The sequence below is a fragment of the Balaenoptera borealis genome (assembly GCF_965194805.1).
Source record: "Balaenoptera borealis genome assembly, chromosome: 1".
NCBI classification, from domain to species: Eukaryota; Metazoa; Chordata; class Mammalia; order Artiodactyla; family Balaenopteridae; genus Balaenoptera; species Balaenoptera borealis.
Genome location: NC_138860.1, coordinates 190,115,346 through 190,142,155, shown reverse-complemented (window position 1 = coordinate 190,142,155; position 26,810 = coordinate 190,115,346). Strand labels below are relative to the sequence as shown.

Below are 26,810 nucleotides of genomic sequence, written 5' to 3'. Positions count from 1 at the left end.
TAATTTTGCCGTTAAGCTTGCAAGTCAAGAAAGGGGAAGCCTCTCTTCTTCAAAACTGCCTTGGCTATTCTTGAATATGTAATTTTTTAATTTAACAAAAAGAATATATCTATACACTACCAAATGTAAAATAGATAGCTAGTGGGAAGCAGCCGCATAGCACAGGGAGATCAGCTCGGTGCTTTGTGACCACCTAGAGGGGTGGGATAGGGAGGGTGGGAGGGAGGGAGACGCAAGAGGGAAGAGATATGGGAACATATGTATATGTATAACTGATTCACTTTGTTATAAAGCAGAAACTAACACACCATTGTAAAGCAATTATACTCCAATAAAGATGTTAAAAAAAAAAAAAAGAATATATCTTAAAAGAAAATAAACACAGTACACAAGGGAGATGCTTTCTAGGCTCAGGGCATGAGCCAAGACTCAAAGTCATGAAACGACGACATGTTTAGTGAATCACACGCAGCACGAAGCAGCCAGGAAAACTTTCAAAACCACTGGACGATCATCCCTGGGGTGGATGATTTCAGTAGCCTAGAAACCATTAACAGCAGGCAAAGCCTTCTACTTCTGACCAGATTTTCCCTCCCATCTGAAACAAAAATTTTTTAACAGAATATATAAAACAACAGTCTTTAAGACATTGGAATTCAGGCAGGAAAGGATCCTGAGGAACTGGAAACAAGAGAAGTAAACTCCTCACTTGTCCTCACATCACAGTGTTGAGTGATTCTGCAGACTGCAGGGCAGGGAGGGGGAACCCAGAAAGTGCGCAGTGGGGCCCTGATCTGAAGACCAAGCTGAGAGTCCAAGGAGACCAAGGAAGCTGGAGTTTGCAGGGCTGAACACAGACAGGAGGGGTGCACAGAGAAGGAGCTCCAGCCACTTAGAGGGCCCCTCTAGGATTTAGTAGATCACTGATGAGGAAACTACCGAAGGATGGGCAAAGAACCACCCGAAAAATTAGAAGGACCAGTACCCGGGGCTCACCCGAGGCCAGAAAGAAGCCGTTCTCAGACTGGTAAACCTCACAATTCAGGGACACCAGGCAGAGTAACAAAAGGGGTCTTGTCACCTAGTGAGGAATAATTAGCCCTAAACTAAATGCTGATCTGGTCCCATCTAACAAATCTTAAGGGCAAGACCCAAAATGACCAAACCGTTTCCAAAGCTCAAGAGTATTTATCAACTACAAAAATATTCAGTCCCCAAAAGGAGAAAACTCACAATATCTGGTATCCAGTAAAAAAAATTATGAATATAAAGAAGCAGGAAAATACAACCCAAATTAGGACAAAAATCAATCAATCAAAACTAATCCAGAACTGACCAAGATATTAGAATTGGCAAACAAAGATATTAAAGTAGGGACAAACTTTGTAACATTATCCCCAGATTTTGGTAACTTGAAACTAAACCAAGTTAAAATCAGAATTCACTCACTATCTGGGTCACTATCTGGGTCATTTCAAATAGGATAAAATACTGGAACATTAACTGCTGGGCAGGTCTAAGAGGTCTACCTACCTCTGCCTTCTTTGGAGAGGAAGACTAAAGCATAAGCTTGTCAGTGGTTGTACAGGTATTTCCCATGTTCAAGAAGCAACAGGAAACACTGAACATGGAGGACAGAAAAAGACCCTGAGACAACTTCTGGAGATGAAAACTACAGTATCTGTGATGAAAGCTACACTGGATGGGATTCATGGCAGATCAGACACTGCAGAAGAAAAGATGAGTGACCCTGAAGGTGCAGCAATAGCAATGATCTAGGACGGGACACAGAGAGAAAAGACCACAAATAGAAGTGAGGCTTACTGCCTGATACATGCGTAATTGGGGGCCCTGAGGGAGAAAAGAGAGGAGGACAGAAGAAGGAATGATCAAAATTGTTCCAACTGTGATTTAAAAAACCCAGAGATCCAAGAAGTTCCGTGAACCCCAAGCAAAAACTCAGTTAAAGGACAATTCTGGGAAACAGAGGCAGCAGCAGACTAGGCTTTAAATCTCCTCCAAGGCCCTCATGAGAACAGACAGGGCAGCTGGGAGAGCAAACCCAAATCCCACAGCCACACTGACGGTAGGTCAGGCCGGAGAAGCCAACAGGGTCATCCCATCCTGGTTGACAATTAGATTAGACTAGATGCTGTTTCCAGTGCCATAACTACATCAAAATTCAACACCGGAAATTTCCTTTCCAGAAAAGGTAATTATATTCTTCCCTTAACGACAGCTGTATGGGTTTCTTCTCTAAGAAAATGATCTATTCAGACATTTCTAAGGACCAGGGTAAACTGTATTATTTTAAACTGGGTTTATTACATTTCACTACTGTCCTTTTGAGTTACTTAATCAAAAAATCACAAAATATACATATTTTTATAATCTAGGATACTATCTTTCTTTCATACTTATATTTCTTAGAGGTTGGTACTTGTTTTATTTTTAGAACGTAACTACGAACATATGTCAAAGAAGGGAAGATACTAGATTTAAAGAAGGGAACGGGTTAGAAATAAATTTGACTCTGTTTAATATTTTTAACTATATATTCTATGCTGTCAATGCATTCAACTTTATCAGATAAAATTGGAAATTTATTCTAAACTGACTCTGATGGAAAACACATGCCTACCACCCACCACTGCAAGGGATTCTAGCAGATATTCTGGCAATTCCTCAAGTATAAGTGGTACTATACATTCCAGTACCACTTATGTAAGATGAGATTATTAATGTACACACTGGTGGTAAACAGCAATCCTGAGAACAGTCTGGTAAGTACAATATTCAAAACTACAAAGAACAAAACAATTAAAACCATCACATGTACTGCCTTTCGGGGAAGAAGGAAAATACTTAATAATGTGCTTTGTCCCAAAGCAATCAACTATTAAGTTTTGGTACCTGAATATTTTTAAATATCTCGGAAAATCCTGGAAGGTCACAAAGATGGAGGCCAGCACATCAAGTTCTAGGCCAGAGAAACAAGTGTGCTGCTTCCACCAACTGTAAGATTAAATTCAGCAAGACCGGGACTTCCCTAGTGGTCCAGTGGTGAAGACTCCGTGCTCCCAATGCAGGGGGCCTGGGATCGATCCCTGGCCAGGGAACTAGATCCCGCATGCATGCCGCAACTAAAAGTTCTCATGCCACAACTAAGGAGCCCGAGAGCCGCAACTAAGGAGCCTGCCTGCCACAACTAAGACCCAGCGCAACCAAATAAATATTTTTAAAATAAACCAGTAAATTCAACAAGACCAGTTTCCAAAAACTAGAATCTCAACTCATAAAAAACCACTCCCAAATGACAGACTCACCGGTGCCTTTGCACCAGCACCCAGGACCTGCTGCCCAAGACACACTGCCCAGGCCTCCATGGACACCCAGCAGTGTCCATCAGAGGAAATCCATCTGGGTGGAGGATGGTTGGACACTAAGCCCCCCTCTACAGCTTACACTTTTGTTCATTCCCTACCTTTCCGACTTTCTAAGAGCCTAACTGCCCATGATCTAGAACATTCTTTCAGCCAGCGAGACCCCTAGAAGCCGAGAGCCAAGGGCTCAATGCTCTTTCAACTCTCCTCCTAACCTCCTCCTCTTCCCGCCACAGGTGGGCTTCCTCCCCAGGACACTAGCTGCCTGTCCTTGGGAATACACTAAGAGGCCCTGAACACAAGGCACCGGCCTCAGCACAAGGTGCTGGTGTAGCCAACGCAACGCTGATGGCCGTGGCCACACGTGGGGACGCCACCACCCACAGGAAGGACACCACTCTGCTGACGGCCCTCGATCCCTTTCTTAAAGCCACACCCTGAGGTCACGGCCTCCCCACTCTCAGACTGTGCTCCAAGGGAGTAGAAAGCACTTTTTAAAAACAGCAAACTCATGGCTACATTAACAGTGCAAAATAAAGCTGGCAGTCCTTGGCTTTCAGCCAGCCTCTGATTCTTGAGCCCTGTATCTGCAGGGCACCCACATGATGTGTCCCTTTAAGGGTCACCAACAGACCTCCCCAGGCCCTCGGTCAGGGAGCTGCAAGCAACAGAGCTGACTCGTGGCTGAAGCACAAAGCGCTGGGCCACGCTTCATCACTGCCCAGTTCTACACCTCTGTATTCAGCAAAAACTCAACCAACTGATTCAAATTAAAGCAATCTGCAGTAAGTATCTGACAAATGTTGCTGTACTGGGCACAGATGGAGCTGTGCCATGAGCTGGGAGACTCAGCTCTCTACACACACTTACTTGAAGGGGAGGTGGGTGGCTTCCTGGAAGGCCGCTGCTCTGCCTTGGGGCGAATGGCGTGCTCCATGGGCGTGTCTGGGTGTCCTTCAGGGCTCAGTGAGTACTGGAACTGGACTGTCCCCGACTCCACCTGCTTCACCTGCAATCGACCACAACAAGAGCGGTGATGGCCACGCTCCCTTCAGCAGCACCCTTCGGTTAGAACAACTCAACCAGGAACAATTCGCCTGGCCCTAAGACGACCAATGAGAATCAGAACCCCAGGAGACCACCATCACAAGAACACCCTCACCAAGCAGAGATCACAGCACTGCTGCTCCAGTTTCGAATGCGTTTTTTAATTAACCTATGTTATGCTGACTGTTTCCCTTTTGGTGTATAGTTCTTTGAGTTATAACACATGTAACCACCACCACAGCCAGGGTACAGAACAGCCCCACCACCCAAAACATTCCCTCACTGCCTCCTTGTACACCATCCCGCCAACACCCAACCCCGCAATCTACCCCTCTCTTCTGTCATATAAATGGGATCACATGCTATACAACCTTTGAGACTGGCTTCTTTCACTCCCTGCGATACTGATGAGACTCTCCCGGGCCAAAGTGTGTACCCACAGCCCGTTCCTTTTTGTTGCCGAGCAGTTTTCTATTGTATGATGCACCCCAGTGTACTTATCCATTCACCCATTTAGGAACATTCAGGCTGTTTCCAGCTTGAGTGGTTATAAATAGAGCTGCTAGGAACACTGGTATACATACTTCTGTGTGACATAAGTTTTCATTCCCATAAGGTTCACTTCTCTACGAGTAGGATTGCTGGGTCATATGGTATGTGTATATTTAATTTTACAGGAAACTGCTAAACTGTGACTTGCTTCTGGACTCTATTCTGTTCCATTCATCTATGTGTCAATGCCTTTACCAACAGCACTTTATCGTGATTACCGTAGCTTTAATGAAAGTCTTGAAATTGTGTAGTATGAATCCTCCAGCTTTATCGTTCTTTTCAAAATTGTTTTGACTCTTTCTAATTCCTTTGCTTTTCTGTATAAACTTTAGAATCAGCTTGTCTGTATATACAAAAAAATCATGTAAGGATTTTGATTGAAATTGCATTAGACCTATAGGTCAATTTGGGCAGAATTTATATCTTTACTATGTTGAAACAGTCTTCCAATCCATAAAGACATCTCTCCATTTATTTAGGTCTTCTTTGACTCAGCCTTTGTAAATAATGCTGTTTTTTAGATTTTGCTTTCCAGCTGTCGTTAGTGTAAAGACATGTGATTGATTTTTCTATCTTGACCTCCTGTTGTATCCTGAAATCTCCCTAAACTTGTTTATTCTAGGAGCTTTCGGTAAATCCCTTGAGATTTTCCACACAGAAAATCATGTTGTCTGCAAGTAAGATTTGTTCCTTCCTTTCCAATCTGTATGGTTTTTAAATTTTGTTTTCTTGCTTTATTGCACTGGCTAGAACTTCCAGTACAATGTTGAATAAGATGTTGAGTACTATGTGTGGGCATCCTTCACTTGCTCCTGATCTACGGGGAAAAGAATTCAATCTTTCACCATTAAGTGTGATGCTAACTAAAGGATTTTTGTAGACACTCTTATCAAACTGAGGAAGTTCCTCTTTATTCCTGTTTGCTCAGTTTTTGTCGTAAACGGACGTTGAATTTTGTCAAATGCTTCTTCTGCATCAATTGTTATGACCATACGTTTTTCCTTCTTTAGGCTGTGACTATGATGAATTATATATTTTTGACTTTCAAATAGAAAATAGCCTTGCATTCCTGAGATAACCCCCAACTTGGTCATGGTGTTTCCTTTTCCATATTGTTGGATCCAATTTGCTAATATTTTGTTGAGTATTTTGCATCTAAGTTCATGAGGCTTACGTATCCATAGTTTTCTTTTCTTGTACTGCCTTTTTCTGGTTTTGATATCAGAGTAATGCAGGCCTTGTTACATGAACTGGGAATTGCTCCTATCTATCCTACTTTCTGGAAGAGAATGTATAAAATCAGTGTTATTTTTCCTCAAAGGAAAAAATGTTTAGGACAATTTACAGTGAATAGGTCTGGATAGTTCTTTTTCAAAAGTTTTTTAACCATGAACTCATTTTCTATAAAGTTATAAGACTACTCAGATTATCTAGTTCATCTTGGGCAAGTTTTGATAGTTTGTTGTTTAAGACAAACTGATCCATCTCATCTAAATTTTCAAGCTTATGGGCATAGAGTTGTTCATAGTATTCCCCTAATATCCTTTTCATACCTGTGTGGTCTGTAGTGGTATCCCTTCTTTCATTCCTATTATTAGTAATTTGTGTCCTCTCTTTTCTTTACTCTTTCAGTCTTGTTAAAGGTTTGTCAATTTTATTGAGCTTTTCAAAGAATCAGTTTTTTATTTCACTGGCTTTCTCTAGTTTTTCCTCTATTGTTTTTCTGTTTTCAGTTTTATTAGTTTCTGCTCTTATCTTTATTACTGACTTTCTTCTGCCTTGCTTTAGGTTTATTGTCCTCTTCTTTTTCTAGTTTCTAAAAGTGGAAGATTAGATTATTGATTTGAGACTTTTCTCTGTTATTATATAAGCACTTAACGCTATAAGTTTCCATGTAAGCACACTTTAGCTGCACCCTACAAATTCTGATATGTTGTATTTTCATTTTTGTTCAGTTCAAAATATCTTCTATATTTTCTTGAGACTTCCTCTCTGACTTATGGATTTAGAAGTGTATCAATTTCCAAGTGTTTCTAATTTTTTATGTTATCTTTGTTATTGGTTTCTAGTTTAATTCCATTATGATCGCAGAATATACCTTGTGTAATTTCAGTTCTTTTAAAATTAAAGCTTGTTTTATGATCCAGGATATGGTCTATCTTGGTGAATGTTCCACGTGCACTTGAAAAGAATGTGTATCCTGCTGTTGTTGGGTGGAGCATTCCATAAAGGTCATTTAGATCCAGATGCTTAATGATATTGTTCAGTTCTATATGTTGGTGATTTTCTATCTACAGGTTTATAGTTTACTCCAAGAGGAGTGTTGAAATCTCCAACTACAACTGTTAATTTTTCTATTTCTTCTTTCTGCACTATTAGCTTTTTGCATTTTGAAGCTCTATGTTAGATGCACACACTTTTAGTATTGTATGTCTTCTTGGTGAATTGACTCTTTTATGATATGTAATATCCCTCTTAATTTCTAGCAATTTCTTTTGCTCCAAAGTCTACTTTGTCTGGTATTAATATAGCTACTCCAGTTATCTTTTGAATAGTGTTTGCACAGAATGGTTTTCCATCCTCTTACTTTTGACCTACTACATCACTGTATTTGAAGTGAGTTCCTGGTAAACAGCATACAGTTGGACCTTGAGTTTTTATGCCACCTGACAACTTCCGTCTTGACGTTGGTGTGTTCATACTATTTATATGTCATGTAATTATTGGTGTGCCTGGATTCAGAACTATCATTTTATTACGATTTGTTCCCTTTGTTTTTCATTCCTGTTTCCCCTTTCTTGCCTTATTTTGAATTATTCCATTTTATCTATCTATTGGGTTTCTCACTGTCTCTTTGTATCTTATTTTTAGTGACTGCTCTGGGGTTTACAATGTAAATATTTAACTTTTCACAATCTACTCAAAATCTATATTTTATTACTGCAAGTGGAATGTAGAAACCTTATCACCCTACAGGTCTCTTTACCCGCCCCCTGTGTATTATAGCTGCCTTACCTATTATACCTACATACCTTAAAAATCCTATCAGACACTGCTATACTTTTTGCTTCAACCATCAAACATATTTTAAAGAACTCAAAAGGAGGAGAATACTATATTATAGTTATCATTTTTGATGTTCTTCCTTCATTCCTGATGTACCAAGTTTTCATCTGGTATCATTTCTCTTCTGTCTGAAGAAATTCCTTTAGCAATTCTCTTAGAGCATGTCTCCTGCCAATGAATTCTCTTAGTTTTAGTTCATCTGAGAATGTCTTTATTTCACCTTCATTCCTGCAGGACTTTTGCTGGAATAGAATGCTGAGTTCTGGGGTCTTTCTGTTACTGCTTTTAAAATGTTGCTCCATTTCCTTCTGGCCCTCATGATTTCTGCTAAGGAACCCACAGATATTCAAATTATTGTCTCTGTGTAAGTAATGCATCATTTTTCTATGGCTGTTTTCAAGACTTTGTCTTTATTTTTTAGCAGTTTGATTATGATGTGTCTGGTTGTGGATTTCTTTGCATTTATCTCTGGGTTCACTGAACCTCTTCAATCTGTAGGTTTAAGTCTTTTGCCAAATTAGAGGAGTTTTCAGCCACTGTGTCTTCAAATGTTTTTTCTGCACAGAACCCTTTCTCTTCTACTGGGACTCTGATGACACAGGTGTTAGCCTTTGTGGTCCTGCCCCACAGGTCCCTGAGGCTTCGTCCACTGTCTTCCAATCACTTTTCTCTCTGTGGTTCAGACTGGATAAATTCTATTGATTTACCTTCAACTTCACTGACTTTTTCTTCTGTCACCTCCATTCTGCTATTGAGTCCACCTAGCGAATACTTTACTTTGGCAATTTTATTTTTCAGTTCTAAAATTTCCATTTGCTTCTTCTTTATCTTCCATCTCTTTGCTGAGACTTTCTACCTTTCCCTTTGTTTCAAAAGTGTTTGCTCCGATTTACTGGAGCATTTTTATAATGCCTGCTTTAAAGGCTTTGTCTGATAATTCCAACATTTGTGTCACCTCAGTATTGCTGTCTGTTGAATGTCTTTCCCTTACGAGTTGAGATTTTCCTGGTTCTTTGTCAATTAAGTTTAGATTGTATCATGGACATTCTGAATATCACATTATAAGATTCTGAGTCTCGTTTAAATCCTATGGAGAACGTTGATATTTTTGTTTAGTTAGGAATCCACCCAGTTGGGTTCAAGCCCCAGTTTCCAACCAGCCTCCTGTGGGTGGTGGTTTCAACACCAGTTCCATTTTCAAAGCCTGTGCAGTGATACTCAGGCCTCTCCTGCATGTGGTCCACCCAGTGAGCAACTCCATCCACAGACCAGTTCTCAAAGTCTGCGATATGCTGTTTAGGGTCAGATTCAGGCACGTGAAGCTGGGGGTTAGCTCAGCATTTCTTAAACAACTTTATGGGGTACTTTCCAAGCTCCTCCCTCTCCAGACCCCCCTAGTTCTTTCCAGTTTCCTGGGGCTCCCCTTCCAATCCTCTGGCCAGACCCCCCTGTGCTGCACACCTCTGGCAGCAGTACCTGAATGCAAGGCCAAGCAGTGGGGGGACAGAGTGGGGTTGTTTTTTAAGTGCAGGAGTGTATAAAAGAGCTAAAGTTCCCATCTATCATTACTGTAAGACAATATACAATTTCTAAAATTGATATACTAAGAAATAACAGTAGAAGCATAATATTTAGAAAACAAAGTAAATACCATACGTCACAGCTAAGAGTTGAAAGCGGCTGCCTCTGGAGATATTTTTTTTAAAGACAATTATTTGCTCAAGGAAAGAATACAGGAGTTGTTTAAGAAGGAAAACATAATCATATTACACTACTTACCTTCACAGTAAATAATCATAATAACATAAACCGCAAAATTTACTTAGTAAAAAATTACAGGATGTTTATAGCATGTATTTTTTTTCTTTAACATCTGCCACTCCTACTCAACTGTAAGTTCCATGGGATTAGAGATAATTTTCCCAGAGCAGATACAGGTGCTCAATAAAAAGTCACTGAATGAACAAATAAGATAAAGATCTGACGGGTGCACAGGCAGAGACCAGGCTTACCTAGGTTTCCACCCCTCTGACTGGGTAGATGCTGGCACTGCTACATGAGATGAGAAATACAGGATGAAGCAGAGCGGCACTTTTAGAGAGCAGGAGAGTGAATCAAGTTTGTAACCAGTGGTAGTTTATTATTTTAGCGAATTACATCTGTTTAGAGTAGTGGTCCTCAACTGCGGGCGACTGTGCCCCCAGAAGAACACACTCAGCTATGTCTGCAGACACTCCGGCTGTCATCACTGGGGGAATGCTACTGGCATCTAGTGGGAAGAGGCCAGGGACGCGGCTCGACACCTTCCAGCGCCCAGGACAGACCCACAGCAAAGACTTACCTGGCCCCAAACGCTAATAGCGCTGAGGTTGAGAAGCCCTGATTAGAAGTGATATTCCTCGTGAAAAATGATGGTATTTAATACATTTGTGTCCTTAAGAGAGTCAGACCTTCACAACACTTATGCTCCAATATAGTTTACACACTTAAAAAGCGAAGGAGATGTAGTGGCATGAGAAGGCTAAAATTAAACAGAATAAGGATTTATTTACATACATACATACATACACAGAGAGAGAGGGAGAATGAGAATGAGAAAATGGCAATGGCTTCAGGATTTCTAATGGCAATTTTATGATAAGGGCTCAAACCAGACCACGTGGGAATGCAGCAAAATGTGGACCCATAATGAGGGACATTGCTTATAATAAGAAAAGCTGCACAATCAGCTGCTCCCTTATTCAGGCTCCCAAAGCATAATGCAAACCACAAATAATAACACGGAAAACAATGTTTGTCACTAGACTCAGCACATGGATGACATACTGATATAACAGGGCTGGTCCTTTACCTAAGAAAAATTAGACAACTGAGTCCTAAAAGCCTCCTGTTTGTGCTGCTGAGACAGGAGGGGTATACTTCAGGAATGTCAGCAGAAGAATCAAACAACACACCCAGGCAAAAACGCTGTCACAACCCATTAGTAGTGTCAGGAAGGACCTGGGACATCAGCCAGAGCAGTGGTGTCACACGGTGTCTGTGGCCCCCAGGTCTCTGCTCCCCACCCCGCAAGGCTGCCAACGGGCCAGTGGAGGCCAGGGGATAAGACCCACACACACACACGCTTCCACTGGCCCTGCCCCACTTTTATTTGCTTTCTATACTGGGGATCAGAGAAAGCTTCATTTCAAAATGGATTTTTTTTTAAGTCCTGCTGTGGTCCCTCCCCTCCAGACACAGCTGGAGAGAGCTGAGGTCCAGTGGGTATAAGTGACAAGTCACAAAGACCAGTCAGGGCAGTGCCCACCGCCCGGCTCCCACCCCAGGCTTGTGCACACGAGACACAGCCCCCAGTGCACCAAACGTTTCAAGGGGGCCTTTTTATTAAGGGAACCCTCCTACACTGTTGGTGGGAATGTAAGTTGGTGCAGCCACTGCGGAAAACAGTAGAGAGGTTCCTCAGAAAACGAAAAATAAAATTACCACATGATCCAGCAATCCCACTCCTGGGCATATATCTGGAGAAAACTCTAATTCAAAAAGACACATCCACCCCAATGTTCACAGCAGCACTATTCACAATAGCCAAGACATGGAAGCAAACTGTCCATGGACAGATGAATGGATAAAGAAGATGTGGTACATATATACAATGGAATACTACTCAGCCATAGAAAAGAACAAAATAATGCCTTTTACAGCAACATGGATGGACCCAGAGATTATCATACTAAGCGAAGTCAGAAAGAGAAAGACAAATACCGTACGATATCACTTATATGTGGAATCCAAAATATGATGCAAATGAACCTATCTATGAAACAGAAACAGAATCAGGGACACAAAAAATAGACTGGTGGTTGCCAAGGGGGAGGGGGTTGGGGGGGAGAGTTTTGGATTAGCAGATGCAAACCAGTGTATTTAGAATGGATAAACAACAAGGTCCTACTGTATAGCACAGGGAACTATATTCAATATCCTGTGATAAACCATAATGGGAAAGAATATGAAAAAATGTATGTATATATATGTTAACTGGGTCACTTTGCTGTACAGCAGTAATTAACACAACATTGTAATTCAACTATACTTCAAAAATAAATAAATTAAAAAAAAAAAAGAGGGCTTTTTAAAAAGCACAGAAGTGGATCTCATGGCATCATGTATACAAATAAGAGCCACAGGCCCCGCAGGTCACTTTGAGAGACTGATACATGACCGGGGACATTATAAGACCCCAGATAAAACCGGCCTCAGTGAGTTCACAGCCGACTATGACTCAGAAACCACACTTATTTTTTAAGGGCACAGCCATGACGTGAAAAAACAGTGCTCATGAAACATCAGCAAACATATTTGTCAGCTTCTGATTTTGAAAATGCATGAACTTGCTAGAAGCTCATAGAAAATCATCATACTTACGGAGCCTCTAACAATTTACCTCTTCGGAGCTCATGCTGGCTGGGGGTACCTTATAGACCAGACAGTGCGAGGGGTTGGGCTGGATCCCACCCTGCAGAGGTAGCATCACCCGCCCGGAGCTGGCTTCCAGCACGGGGTTCCAGACAGCCCAGCGCACCATGTGCATACACGCCAGGCTCGACAAGGAGGTGACTGAAGCTGCCTGGAATGGAAACAAAGCACATCGGTCGTGAGTCATTACCAAGCCCGCTTGGGTGGGGGAAATCAATAGTGCTTTCCTGGTAAAATTTCACTAGAGAGCAGTGTAGCAAGGCAGGGGGTCATCACAAAAGAAAGAACCACCACAGGAGGAGGACACGGCATCACATCAGTGGCTCACAGAGAGCAGGGAAGCCAGCCTCCAGTTCTGGGACCCCACCCCCCTAACCAGGACCCTCTTGAAGACCAACACCATCTTTATGACTCCTCCTCTTCCTGTAGGATCTTCCTGCAGGTTTTCAAACACTCTGTGCCTTACCAACATCTACCCAAATCCATGAATAAAACACCAGGAACGGCACTTTGTGTTAGTGATGAGACACTTTGTAAAATGATGAAGAAAACACGTGGATATTGGGAGATTGGGATTGACATATACACACTACTATGTATAAAATAGATAACTAAGGGACTTCCCTGGTGGCGCAGTGGTTAAGAATCCGCCTGCCAAAGCAGGGGACACGGGTTCGAGCCCTGGTCCAGGAAGATCTCACATGCCGCGGAGCAACTAAGCCCGTGTGCCACAACTACTGAGCCTGCGCTCTAGAGCCCGTGGGCCACAACTACTGAGCCTGCGCACCACAACTACTGAAGCCCGTGCGCCTAGAGCCCGTGCTCCGCAACAAAGAGTAGCCCCCACTTGCCACAACTAGAGAAAGCCTGCGCACAGCAATGAAGACCCAATGCAAAAAAATAAATAAATAAATAAAATGAAAAAAAAATAATAAAAAAATAAAATAGATAACTAATGAGAACCTAATGTATAGCACAGGGAACTCTACTCAATGCTCTGTGGTGACCTAAATGGGAAGGAAATCCAAAAAAGAAGGGATATATGTATACATATAGCTGATTCACTTTGCTGTACAGCAGAAACTAAGACAACATTGTAAAGCAACTATACTCCAGTAAAAATTAATTTAAAAAAAAAAGAATGCACATGGATATTCAATTTAGGGTTATTAGCACACAGTTTCTCCCCCAAAGTTTCAGCTCCTAATGGTATGTTCTACCTATGTAACTTATGTGTAATTAGGAAATCAGTCAGGTTGAATGTTACGTGCTGTTCCTTCTTTCACTGCCTCTATCATTGGCCAGATGCAAGGGAAGAGGACCCTAGGACACCCCAGAATTAGCCTCCACGTTCAAACAAAGCCATTTTCACAAATACGGCTTCAGGGCTTGATTCAGTAGTGTTTTAAAGAAACCACTTTCATCCACTTATTCAAAAAGCAGCAAGAGGCCGGTCATGTGGTTAAGACTTCACCTTCCAATTCAGGGGGTGCAGGTTCGATCCCTGGTCGGGGAGCTAAGATCCCACATGGCTCACGGCCAAAAAACCAAAATATAAAACAGAAGCAATATTGTAGCAAAATTCAATAAAGACTTTAAAAATGGTCCAAAAAAAAAAAAAAAAAGCAGCAAGAATAAAGCGGAACTCGGAGTGGGCTGTGGTCGGGTCCTGAAATTCCTGCTCGGCTGGGCAACAAGACTTGTGATCCACCCCATTATGGCAGCTTCAGAGACAACGGCTCTGCCCCAGGCCCTGAATGGCAGATTCTGCAGGTTCCCTGGCACATCGGCTCCCCCAGGAAGGCCATTTCGCCACCAGAGGACACGGGGCGCTTGGCGACACCAGGTGAGACTGGAGCCCAGGAACAGCACTTTCCACCCCAAGAGCCCAGCGGCACTAACCGCAGTCAGACTGACAGCCGGGACTCGGGGCAGCGGCCACGCCCGCCTCTGCCCCACAATTCCAGCCTCAGTGGTAATGCTGCAGAGAAGCCACCCAAAGGCGGCAGGTGTAAAATGCAACGTGGCCACAGCATCTCCCTCCCTGCGAGGACGAGAGCCAAGGACCGCGTGGCGCCTCACTGCCACCGGGCAGCCGAGGGAGCCAATGGCCCTCCGTCCCTCTTGACCACCGGCTGCACGCACTAACCCAGCCGCCCCCTAACTCAGGCCGTGGTCACAGGGAGGCTGACAGCTGCAAGGAGGGGGCCTCGGACTCTCGGAAGGAATGGAAGCCCAAGCCTGCCTGTGATGGTGCAGAGCACGGTCCCAAAGGAAAGGCCATGCCAACGGGGACCCTCTGACCCGAGCTGTGTCTGGGGCCACAGAGGCAGGGAAGGCTCCAGCGGTGTGCCCGGGGCTCCCCACGGACCCTGCTCATGTGGCTGGACACGGGTGAGCTGTGTGCCACTGTCACAGCCAGGACTTGACTGCACTCAGGTCCAGGGCAGATCGTCACACACACACACAAAAGGACTCTGGCTGGAATCCAGCACAGGCGGCTTGATGGCCAACTGGCTTAAACCACAGCAGAGGGTGTGCACGAGGGGACCCCAACACAGAACAGGAAGCGGGCATTTCATCCGAGTCAGTCTTCCCAGACTATTCCAGATGATATCCCATCCCGTTATATCCTTTATATCCACGTGGGGGAACATCCAGAATCAGTGCCTGGCTGTGAATTAATCTCTCTTTCCTGAGGCCCCCTCGTAACTGGACCTCACACCACCCACTTCAGCTTATTCTGATCCTTTACTGGAGCCAAACTTCAGACCATGGGTGGGATACTTCATACCACCACATGAGCAAGGATTTGGGTCCCTGTCAACTCAATGAGAAAAAAAAAAAACCCACATCCTGGAAGTACAAACAAAGAATCAGCCAAGTTAAGAACCCTAAGAGTCTGATTCTGTGCCATAACTTTCAATGTCTGTCAAATACAAAGACGACGGTCTGCCCTTCCCATCCCGTTAGCCACTGACAGGATAAAACGGTACTGAACAAACTACAGTGTATCAGGGAAAAGTTGATATAAGTCTATTGCTTTTTAAAAATAAATTATAAATGTATTAGCAAAACTGGCCACTAAAAAAACTATAAGGATTCAATACTACCTAGACTACATTTGCAAACAGCCGTCTCCCAAAAAATTCATAAGTTTATTACAGGATCAAAATGAAAATAAAAACACGTGCCCCCATTTTCATGCTATTTGTGCAACCCCTTCTGGCTCAACCTTTCAAGTGCGGTGACTGATGCCCAGCTTCCGGTTTCACACACCTTGTGGTTTTCTCGCCCTCAGTCTGCACAGCACTCTTCTGTGTAAGGCAGCTGTCAGTTACACAAACATCCACTTCCACACTTTGTTTTAACAGCCCAGGAACAAAACCTAGAAGAGGCAGGAAGGATCCTCCTCCGAGCCTCCAGAAGGAACAAGGCCCTCCCAACGCCTCGATTTTGGCCCAGCAGATTCTGGATCCAGAACTGACTGACAGAGAATAAATGTCTGTTGTTTTAAGCCAAGTAGTTTGTGGCAATTTGTTCAGGCCGCCCCAGGAGGAACCCCCTCGGCCTCTGTCCTCAGACCAACTCAGAAATCCCTTCGAGGCAGGTAAAACTTCAGGTTATTTCACGAGGTTGACTTTCCTTTAGATCTTCAGTGAGACCTAATTCCTCCTGCCGGGGCCCCCTGTCACCCACTGAGCCCCCTCCATGCTAACTCTGGTCACCACAGCCCAAGGCCCAGAAACACACTGCAGAGGTGACAGGGAACCCATGGGGTGGGGGGAGGTCCCCTGGCCCTGAGGCCACCTCCCGAGACAGAGCTGGGCCCGAGGGCCAGACCCTGGATGGGGGCAGCCACGCTGGGGCCCCTGGCGAGCACAAATGAGAAAAGCAAACTGCTGTGTCAGAACGTGTGCAAATGTCCCCGACAGCACGCCCATCACAGAGGCTGTGGTGACCGAGAGTCACAGAGAGAGATTTAGGAAGCACGGGACAGATGGAGGACGGGGCAGAAGGCAGTCCGGCCTGGGCCAGGCACAGGTCTGTTCTGGGGTGTCCATCACATGCACTGGCCCATGTGACCCTCTGCACCGTCCACGAATGCTGGCCACGGAGGGAGGGCCAAGGCCCAGCCCAGCGGCACAGACCAAGGAGCGTGCACCCGCCTACGAGCCGGGCCGGTCCACACTGGCAGCTGGCGGCTCTGAGGTCTCAGAGCTGGGCCACAGGCAGCGCACAAGGTTAAGATGACTTGTTTCCCGCATCCTCCTGAGAGGACGCTGGGCGCCTGGCCACTGAGGTGAACCTCGCAGGACCCGAGAGCCTGAAACACACCCAAGGGGAAGGGTTAGGAGAGAAACAGGCGTCCAGAGCCGGAATCTCCCCCCCTCCTTCCCGCCAAGGAGCACGAGGCACCCAGGACCACCGGGCAAAGCGAAGGCTCACAAACCACATACCATCAGCCCGAAGCCATTCCTTCCAGAAATGGATCGATTATACGCCAAAAGCTTTTCCAACTCAGACATACAGAGAACGCGGCAGCTGCTGCAGACTGATTTCCTTCATACATATTCAGGGTGGAAAAGGAAACCTAACGACATATAATTAAAGTCGTTTAAGCTGCCCGTATACGACACAGTATATGCAGAGTCATTTAAAAGCACAGTAATCATTTGGCAGGCAATATTTTCATTTCATTCTACAGAGTACAGTAATTATTTTTAAACATACACATGAGCAATGAAGAACAACAGGGGTATGGTTTTAAGAAAGTTGTAAACCTAGAATTACTCTTCATACTGGCTAAAGGGCTCATAACACTCTGGTCCTCTTTGCAAAACAGATATCAAGTCAACAAGAGCTGAAAGAAGCAACAGGGAATCCGTCATGAGTTTGGGGCCGTGGCTGGTGAGGTGGACGGGCGTGCAGCCTCTTGCCCTTCGGAGTCTGCAGCCCAGCAGCCAGAGCGTGGGCACTCCAGGGACTTCGTATCTGCTTCCTCTGGAGAACCGGCCCCTTGCCGGGGTCTGCTTCCCTCCTCGCATCTCCCACTGGCTCCTACAGAGCCCGTGACCTTGGGGCTCAGGCTTGGTAGCCTGGCATCCCTTCCTGTGGGCACCTCTGCTGCACGGGGCCGTGACCCCAGTGCAGGTCAACAGGGAACTCCACGGCCTGGAATAACGGCTACTACAGGGAAGGGACGCACTGAGGCCAGCCCTAGCCTTTCTATGAGGGGGTCCCTAGGGGGGTCTCAGGAGAAGGCAGCTCACTTGCATTCAGAGTCACCACCCGGGGAAGAAGTAAGCCTGAAGCTGTCTGCTGCCACCCCTACCCCAACCCCCAGGGCACCATGAAATCCTGAGCACAGCGGGAGAGAAGCGGGCAACAGAGAAACACGCAGGGCAGGCGAGAGAACGCAGGGGAGGGGGACGGAGGGGAAGAGGCTCCACGCCAGCCAGGCTGAGGCCGTGCGGAGGATGCAAGACCTGAAAGAAAAAGTCGGCCAGCTGGACTTGAAACCAAGAAACCGCATTACCACTGGGGACAAGGGGTAAAGAGGACGTGGAATCTCTCTGCTTATTTCTTACAACAGCATGTGAATCTGTAATGACGTCAAAATAAAGTGTAATTTAAAAAACAGTGAGGTACATGACAAAAGCTATATAAAGTGCTGGTAAAAAAAAAAAAAAAAAAGCAAAGAAAAACCTGTTTAATGACTGTCCACAAAAAAAGAAGATCCAGAACACATGAAAGAGGAAATCCCACTTACAAGAGCAGCACAAAAATTAAATATCTGTGAATAAACTTAGTAAGAACTGTTCAACTGTTTAAAATCTACATTGTAAACCTATATTTAAAATCACTCCCGAAAGACACAAAAACAGAAGTGGACCAACACAAAGACTTCCCCTCTTCCTGGTTAGGACATCACAAATTAATAAATTGAATGCAATCCCAATAAAAATGCCAACGAGCTCTCTTTATGGAGCTAGACCTGTTGACACTGAAGTTCGGGGAGGGGCTGCAGGCCGCACCCGCCACCCAGAGACCCGGCAGCCTTGGGGCCCCTGCTGAGATGCTGTGGTCCCAGCACAGAAACAGACAGAGCGGCCACGGGCAGAACAAAGGTCTAGAAGCAGATGCAAGTATAAACAGAGATCTAGAGTATGACTAAGAGGCATCTTAAATCACTGCAGCACAGAAGGACTTTTTAATAAGTAGTATCGGGACAACTGGATGGCCACTGGAAAGAGATAAAATTAGATCCATTCCTCACACCACAAACGAGATCTAAACATAAAAACTGAAACTATACACGTACTTGGAGAAAACACGGATAAATTCTTCTATAGGAGTAGGGAAAGGCTTTTTAACTACGACTGAAAATCCAGATACAATGAAAGAAAAGACTGATACATTTGACTACATCAAAAAATTTTAAAGTTTACATGATGTTATGGACTGAATGCTTGTGTTCCCCAAAATTCATCCATTGAAGCCCTAATTCCAAAGTGATGGCATCTGGAGGTGGGCCTTTGGGAGGTACTTAGGTTTAGATGAGGTCATGACAGTGGGGCCCCCCTGGTGGGATTAGTGCCCTTATAAGAAGAGAAAGAGAGAGCTCCCCCTCTCCCTCCACACACATACACCACTGAAAGGCCACGTGATCACACAGCGAGAGGGTGGTGTCCACAAACCAGGAAGAGAGGCCTCACCAGGAACCAGATCTGCAGGCGCCTTGATCTTGGACCTCCAGCCTCCAGAACTGCGGGAAATACATGTCTGTTGTTTAAGCCACCCAATATGTGGCATTTTGTTACAGCAGCCTGAGCAGACTAAGACACGTGGCCCAAAAAAATCAGGGACGAGGGGAATAAAAAGACAAATGGCAAAACTGGGAGAAAATATCTGCAATATATGTCTCAGATGAAGCGAGAAAATATCCTTAACATACAAAGAGCTCTTAACATTTGATGACAAGGTGCAAGAGCACTACAGAAAAATGGGCAAAAGACGTGAATAGACAACTCACACACATATGAACACATGTTCAACTTCATCTATATCAGAGAAATTCAAATTCAACTATACTGTGATACCATTTCTTGCCCATCAGATTAGCAGAACTCAAAAGCTTGACGATGCAACTATTGGTGAGACAGGGGGGAGACAGGTCCCCTGGTACACTGCCAGTGAGAACAGAACAGCGTGCAACCCCTCTGGAGAAACTGGACAACAGCTAACAACACAATATATACATTTAACCTCCAATCCAGCAAACCCACTTCTAGGAACTCACCCTGAAGGTGCCCCTCCTACAAAACAAAAGTGCACATGCACGAGACCATTCATCTCAGCAACACTTACAGCTGCAAAATACTGGAAACTATCTGAATATCCAAATATAGGTAATCGGGCAAATAAACTGCAGAGCACAATGGAGCAAGTGCAGCTGGAAAAAGGAGCGGGGAGGCGGGACTGCCGGGTGGGACTGCCAGGGTGAGCTGGGCCGGGGAGAAGACGCAACGATCCGCAAGGCCCACGCACAGGTCTGCTCCCCGCCCCCCCCGCGTGTAAAGGGGAGCTGAGTCAACACCCACACATCTGTGATAGTCGCACAAAGCAGCCCAGGAAGGAGGGGCCCCGAGCAACAGAGCTGGCTCCCACCAGGAGACTCTTCTCGGACCACCTTTCGGTAGAACTTTGACTTTCAAAACTGTATTTGTGTTCTTTATATTCAAAAAATAAAACTAACTCAATAAGGACGGGCAGGGGAAATAAGTATACAACTGAAAGCAAAGAGAAACAGAAGGACCCGACTGCATTCAGATGAACAGCATGAACACACAGAAGGGGCCGAGCCAAGGGACCCAGGGCAACACTGGCTGCTCCCCTGGGTCTCGGCCGCTAACGAACCCTGAACTCTGCCTGGTAGGTTTGTTTCTGACAGCTGTCTGGGCGAAGCTACTCTGACGTTACTTTAGGTACATCCTAGGATTGAGCAAGCGAGTTGCCATGCGGACGGCACTGGGAGCCAGGCTTCTCTGTGGAAGGAGAGGTGCAGACATGGAAGGTGAAGCCTGGGGCGCCCCGCCAGGTGGCTGGGGCTCAGCAGCAGCTCAGTTCCTAAGCTGTGTGCATGCACGCGGACGCGTGTACATGTGTGTGCGTCTAAGTATGTGTATGCATGCGTACCTGTGTGTGCGCATATACGTGCATGTGTGTTTCCATATGTAAACTGTCCTAGCTCTGTCCACTGCGCGGGCTTAGAAACAAAGACAATCCCAGCGCCCAGACCTAGATTCTAACACATTCCCCTTTAAAAAGAGCCAGGGCTCATCAAAACCAAGGAAAGTCTGAGAAACCGTCACAGTCCAGAAGAGCCTAAGGAGACATGATGACTAAATGTCATGTGGCCTCCTGGATGGGGTCCTGGAGCAGAAAAGGACATTAGGTAAGGAAATTCGACCTACCTAAAGTATGGACTTTGGTTAGTAACAGTGCATCAATACTGGTTCATTAGGTGTGACAAATGTACCATCCTAATGACGTTAATAATAGGGGAAACTGGGAATGGGTATATGGGATCTCTCTGCACTATCTTCGCTGTTTTTCTGTAAATCTAAAACTTTCCCAAAATAAAAAGGGTTTTAGAAAAAGGAAGAGGTGGGAAACCACAGCTCCCCACATAAATGGCTGATTCCAGAGCTGGCACAGGGAAGAGGCAAGATGAGCCTGAAGCATCTTCTGCCAGAAAGCCAGAAAACGCTCAAAAACCAAACATGACGGGGGATGTCACAGGGACACAGCCTGAAGGGACTCTGGCTAAGTATGGGACAATTTGAACACCAAAAATAATTAGGGGTGGTCATTTTAAAAATAGGGATCCAGAAGTCCATACCAATATGGACTCAATGGCCGAATCAATCGATCAATCCATCCGCGGGGGAGAAGGGAGGGTTCTGGACAGTAGAAAGCCATGTGGGGGAAAGGCTGGGGTTGGAAATCATGCTTCTGAGAGAGGCAGCGATGGATGCCAACCTAGGGGGACACTCAGACACGGAGCAGGTATCTGCGCGGCTTAGAGAGCCTCCCACGGTCTGCTTATTAGCTGCAAGGAGAAAAACAGTAACGCCACAGTGGAGACATCACACAACACCCAACCAGAGGACCAAAGTTAACAAGGCCAGTGAGGTTCAGATGGACACCGTGCACCTGCACCTGTGGGCACGAGACCCTGGGGACACGCCTCACACAGCGTCCAGCGGGGATGCACAACCCGACTCCACCAGGAGGGAACATCAGCAAATCCAAAATAGGGAGCTTCCTCTCTAGGACACTTTTTAAAGGAGGGAGAATATGGCATAAAAAATAAAGTCTTAAAAAGACAAAGAAAGGCCGTGGAGCTGATCCAGGTTGAAGGAGACCACAGAGCCGTGTGATCCTGCACTGGGTCCTGCACTGAGAGAAACACTGCAAAGGACACAGCTGGACGGATGGGCAGAACCGAAAGGCGGATGGGAGATGGGGGCGTGGAGCTGAGGCTAAGTGAACTGAAGTTGACCCCTGCACTGCGCTTACACTGGGGACACCCTCAATCCTGAGGAGGCACGGAGGCATTTAGGGGTCAGGAGCATGATGTCTGCAGTTTACTCTCAAGTGGTTCAGAGAAAATACGTGTGTGAGTCTACATACATGCACACACACGCACACACACACACACACACACACACACACACACACGGTGAGGGAGGGAGGAAACATGAGCAAGCGAGTGCAAATAAAGCAAATGGGGCAAATGTAATCAGTCAGTGAAACTGGACCAAGACTAAACCAGTATTTTTTGTATTTCTGCAACTTGTCTGTAAGTTTTTAAAGAAATAAAATAAAAAGTTTTTGACAGAACAAAATAAAGTCCTACTATGCCTTTAAAAAAAAAAAGTGTGAAGAAAATGAAAAGGCAAGCCACAGACTGAAAAAATGTTCACAATCTATGTATCTGACAAAGAATTTATATCCAAAATATATAAAAGAAACTCCCATCCATGCAATAAAAAAGGCAAACAACCCAAAACAATGGAATGACCACTTGACAAAGGCAGATTAGGAACAGCCAACAAACACACAAACAAGTACACAGTATCACTGGTCACCAAGGAAATGCAAAGTAAAGCCACAGTCACAACCCCTAAAGTGCCTAAAATTAAAATGACAAGCAAAATCAAATGCTGGTGAGCATGTGGAGAAACTAAGCTCTCAAACAGTGCTGGTACAACCACATGGAAAAGCTGGCATGGCTTAAAAAGAAAGCACACATCTATCTGTGACCCAGCAACTCTGCTCCACAGTATTTACCAAAGAGAAATGAAAATATACGTCCATAAAAAGACTTGCCCAAGAATGTTTCAGGCAGCTCCATTCATAAAGTAGAAAAGCCCGCCGACCGAAAAACGAAGAAACAAGTTCATAGGACAGAAAACTCAGCAATAAAAATGAATGAACCGGGACTTCCCTGGTGGCGCAGTCGTTAAGAATCCGCCTGCCAATGCAGGGGACACGGGTTCGAGCCCTGGTCCAGGAAGATCCCACGTGCCACAGAGCAACGAAGCCCGTGCACCACAACTACTGAGCCTGCGCTCTAGAGCCCGCGAGCCACAACTACTGAGCCCACGTACCTCAACTACTGAAGCACGCGTGCCTGGAGCCCGTGCTCTGCAACAAGAGAAGCCACCGCAATGAGAAGCCCATGCACCACAACAAAGAGTAGCCCCCGCTCGCCACAACTAGAGAAGGCCCACGCGCAGCAACGAAGACCCAACGTGGCCAAAAATAAATAAATAAATAAATTTTAAAATTTAAAATAAAAAATGAATGAACCACATGAATGAATGTCCAAACCATTATGCTGGATGGGAGAAATCCAGACACATAAAGCATATTCTACATTATTCCATTTAGATGAAGTTCAAAAATAGGCAAAACCCATCCGTGGTTGTAATGGGCTGAATAATGGCCCCCAAAGATATCAGGCCCTAATCCCCAGAACTCGTGAATATTACTTTGTAAGGTCAAGGGATCTTTTCAGACGGGATTAAGTTGAGGATCTTGGGAAGGAAAGATCATCCTGGACTATCTGACTGGCCCTAAATGCAGTCACGAGTGTCCTTATTAGAGGGAGGCAGAGGGGGGTTTGAGACACACACCGAGGAGCGGGCCGTGCCAACATGGAGCGGCAGAGACGTGACGATGCAGGCCTGCAAGAGTGGAGGGATGGGGCCACAGCCAAGGAGTGCCGGCAGCCCCCGAAGCTGGAAGAGGCAGGAAGGAGCCTCCCCTGTGGCCTCCAGAGGGAGCACAGCCCTGCCCACACCTTGTTTCCAGCCCAGTGATACTGACTCCAGACTTCTGGTCTCCAGAACTATGAGAGAATACATATCCATTGTTTTACCCTATCAAATTTGTGGTAATTTGGTAAGCAGTCACAGAAAATTAATGACATTTCTAAAGATAAAAACCAAGCCAGCAATTGCTGACAGGGGGTGGAAACTGCCTGCGAGGGACAGGAGCGGACTTCTGGAAGAGTAGAGAGGTTCTGCACCTTGGAAGCGGTGGGGGAGACACAGGTGATACTAGTCAGAACTCACAGAAGTAAGCGTAGACCTGTACAGGTCACCAAAGGTAAGCTTTACTTCAAGAACAAAACAATCATGTGAGCCCCTGAAGTGCCTGAGACCAGACCCTTCCTCGACTCGCCAGATCTAAGAGCCAAGAGCGTCGCTTTCTGTTGCTTAAGCTGGACTGAACCGAGTTTCTGTTTCTAGTAACCATAAGAGTCTCAATTCACACGCCTACAGAGACGTGCATTTGCACCAAAGAAGTGGCCCCTGGAAGTCCGGCAGTTATACAGGCTCTTCGTCACCTGCACCCAGAATGACTCCGCCTGCCTCGCTTCCAGGAGCGGGAGGCATCGGCCTTTTTCTGATTCTACAGGATGTAAGATGCACCCCCCCCCCAACTAAGCACACTGCCTGAGCAGGAAAGCAGAGATTACGGGTCGGGTGCTGCAAGAGAAAAGGAAGGATGCCGCAGAATACGGAAGCTTCTGTGCATCGCATACCAATATCCTGAGCAATCACCAAATTAATAACGGACGGGGGATTCCTCCAGATCATTTCCTGAAGCCCTGTGAGGAATCGACTTGAGCAAGGAACCTTCAGCTGGTTCCCAAAGTGAAAACCTGACAAGTGTTAGAAGGTGTTAGAAGGAGGGGACAATTACAGGAGCACTTTCACCTGTGACAGCCTACTGTCACCAGTCTTATCTCCAGAAGAAATAAAAGAGGAACACCAGCTCCACGTTTAACCAGAGACCTGTAAGTCAACAGGGCAGAAAGAACCACAAACAAGCGGGGCAGGGCTGCCATCCCAGCATCTCATTTGGGCCTGGAGTGGAAGCCGTTTCCTCATTCTCTCCACGGAAACACCACCAATGGGGAAATGAGAGGCAGCTCCGCCCAAGGCAGCGTTACCGGGCTCATATCACTGAATTAAAGGTGAGTTGTTCCACCTTGGGTGAGAAATACCGAACGATGCACTAAAGTCAGAGATGTTAGATGCAGCACACCTTACACTCCTGGGGCAGAACCAAACCACGATGAAGACCCATAATTTATGAGATTTGGGACTGGGTAGAATTGAGCTAAACCAAAGAAGTGATGGACACAAAGAGAAACTTACTTCAAAAGGTCAGTCAGGAGAGGATCCTGCAAAGAAGGCGGAGCAGGAGACACCAGGAATCTCTCCCCACTGGACAACACCTGCTCTGGCAGGACTGTCTGGTGTAATTATTTTGGAACTCGGGAGACTACTGAAGGCTTGCAACCTCCAGGGGAAGAACTGGACAGTAAGTTGTGGTCAACTGGGGGCAAATTCAACTCTTAGCCCAGCAGCAGCTCCCCACCCCCACCCCAACCAGGGGGCAGGCAGCTGTGCCCATGTTCCTGGGACAGACTGTGCATAGCTTGTGGGAACCAGGGTGGGAAAAAAGACCCCCTCCTCTAAAGATTGGGTATTCATGCTCTGATTTTTTTTTAACATCTTTGTTGAAGTATAATTGGTTTAGTTATGGTGTTAGTTTCTGCTGTGTAACAAAGTGAATCAGCTATGTGTATACATACATCCCATATCCCCTCCCTCTTACATCTCCCTCCCACCCTCCCTAACCCACCCATCTATGCTCTGATTGCTGCTTCTGATCACAGAGGTACAGGAAAGGGGAATGCACTAGTGTTGTTGCACCTTCCCTCCAGCTGCAGAGGATTTGAAGGCTCAGAGCCTTTTCCACCTTCCTTTTTCTTTTTCCTCTTTTGGGAGCCAGACATTAAAGACTCAGACATTGAAAAACAACTGCACGTATGTGGAAAATTAGAAAGTGACCATGCATGCCCAGGGAAAGGCACAGGCCCAGAAAAGACCTGAGAAGAACTTAAGTTTATACCTCTGGATGATCCTCAGCACACAGAAAGCCCATAGCAATCCAAAAAAAAAAAAAGGATAATAATAAAAAAGAGCAAACCCTGGGGTATGGGCAGATCTGATTTCCAGAGTTGCCACATTATTAGACCCAAATGTCCAGTGTTTAGCAACAAAAACAGAAGCACAAGGCATACAAAGAAACAGAAAAGTATGGCCCATTCAAAGGAAAAAATAAATCAACAGAAACTGTCCCTGAAAACGACCTAATGGTAGATATACTAGACAAAGGCCTTAAAACTACTGTCTTAAAGATGCTCAAAGAACTAAAGGAAGATGTGGAGAAAATCACAAAAACTCTGTATGAACAAAATGGAAATATCAATAAAGAGACAGAAAACCTAAAAAGAAATTCTGGAACTGAAAATTACAATAACCAAAAAAGAAAAATTCACTGGAGGGATCCAAAGGCAGATGTGAACATGCAGAAGAAAGAATCAATGAACTTGAAGATAGAAAAATGGTAATTACTGAGTCTGAAAAAGAAAAAAAATTGAAAAAAAAGCAGAAAGAACTTAAGGGACCTATGGGACACTATAAACTGGACCAATATACACATCATGGGAGTCCCAGGAGACAAGCGAGAGAAAGGGGCAGAGAGAGTATCTGAAGAAATAATGGCTGAAAACCTCCCAAATTTGATGAAAGACATGAATATAAACATCCAAGAAGCTCAATGAACCTGAAGAGATCCACACTGAGATACACTGTAATCAAACTTTCAAAAGACAAAGAGCAAAAATTGAAAGCAAGG

General features: G+C 45.2%; 1 protein-coding gene across 5 annotated transcripts in view; it reads right to left on the bottom strand.

The window, feature by feature from the left end:
• NPHP4 (nephrocystin 4) overlaps nucleotides 1-26,810 on the bottom strand; it is a 127,636-nt gene that overhangs the window by 56,021 nt on the left and 44,805 nt on the right. For all 5 annotated transcript variants that reach the window (XM_082398689.1, XM_082398690.1, XM_082398691.1 and 2 more), the window contains exons 9-10: nucleotides 12,490-12,672; nucleotides 4,254-4,392 (exon numbers count right to left, since the gene is read on the bottom strand). In XM_082398689.1, the coding sequence (XP_082254815.1) occupies nucleotides 4,254-4,392; nucleotides 12,490-12,672 (322 nt within the window). The remainder of the gene's footprint in view (nucleotides 1-4,253; nucleotides 4,393-12,489; nucleotides 12,673-26,810) is intronic.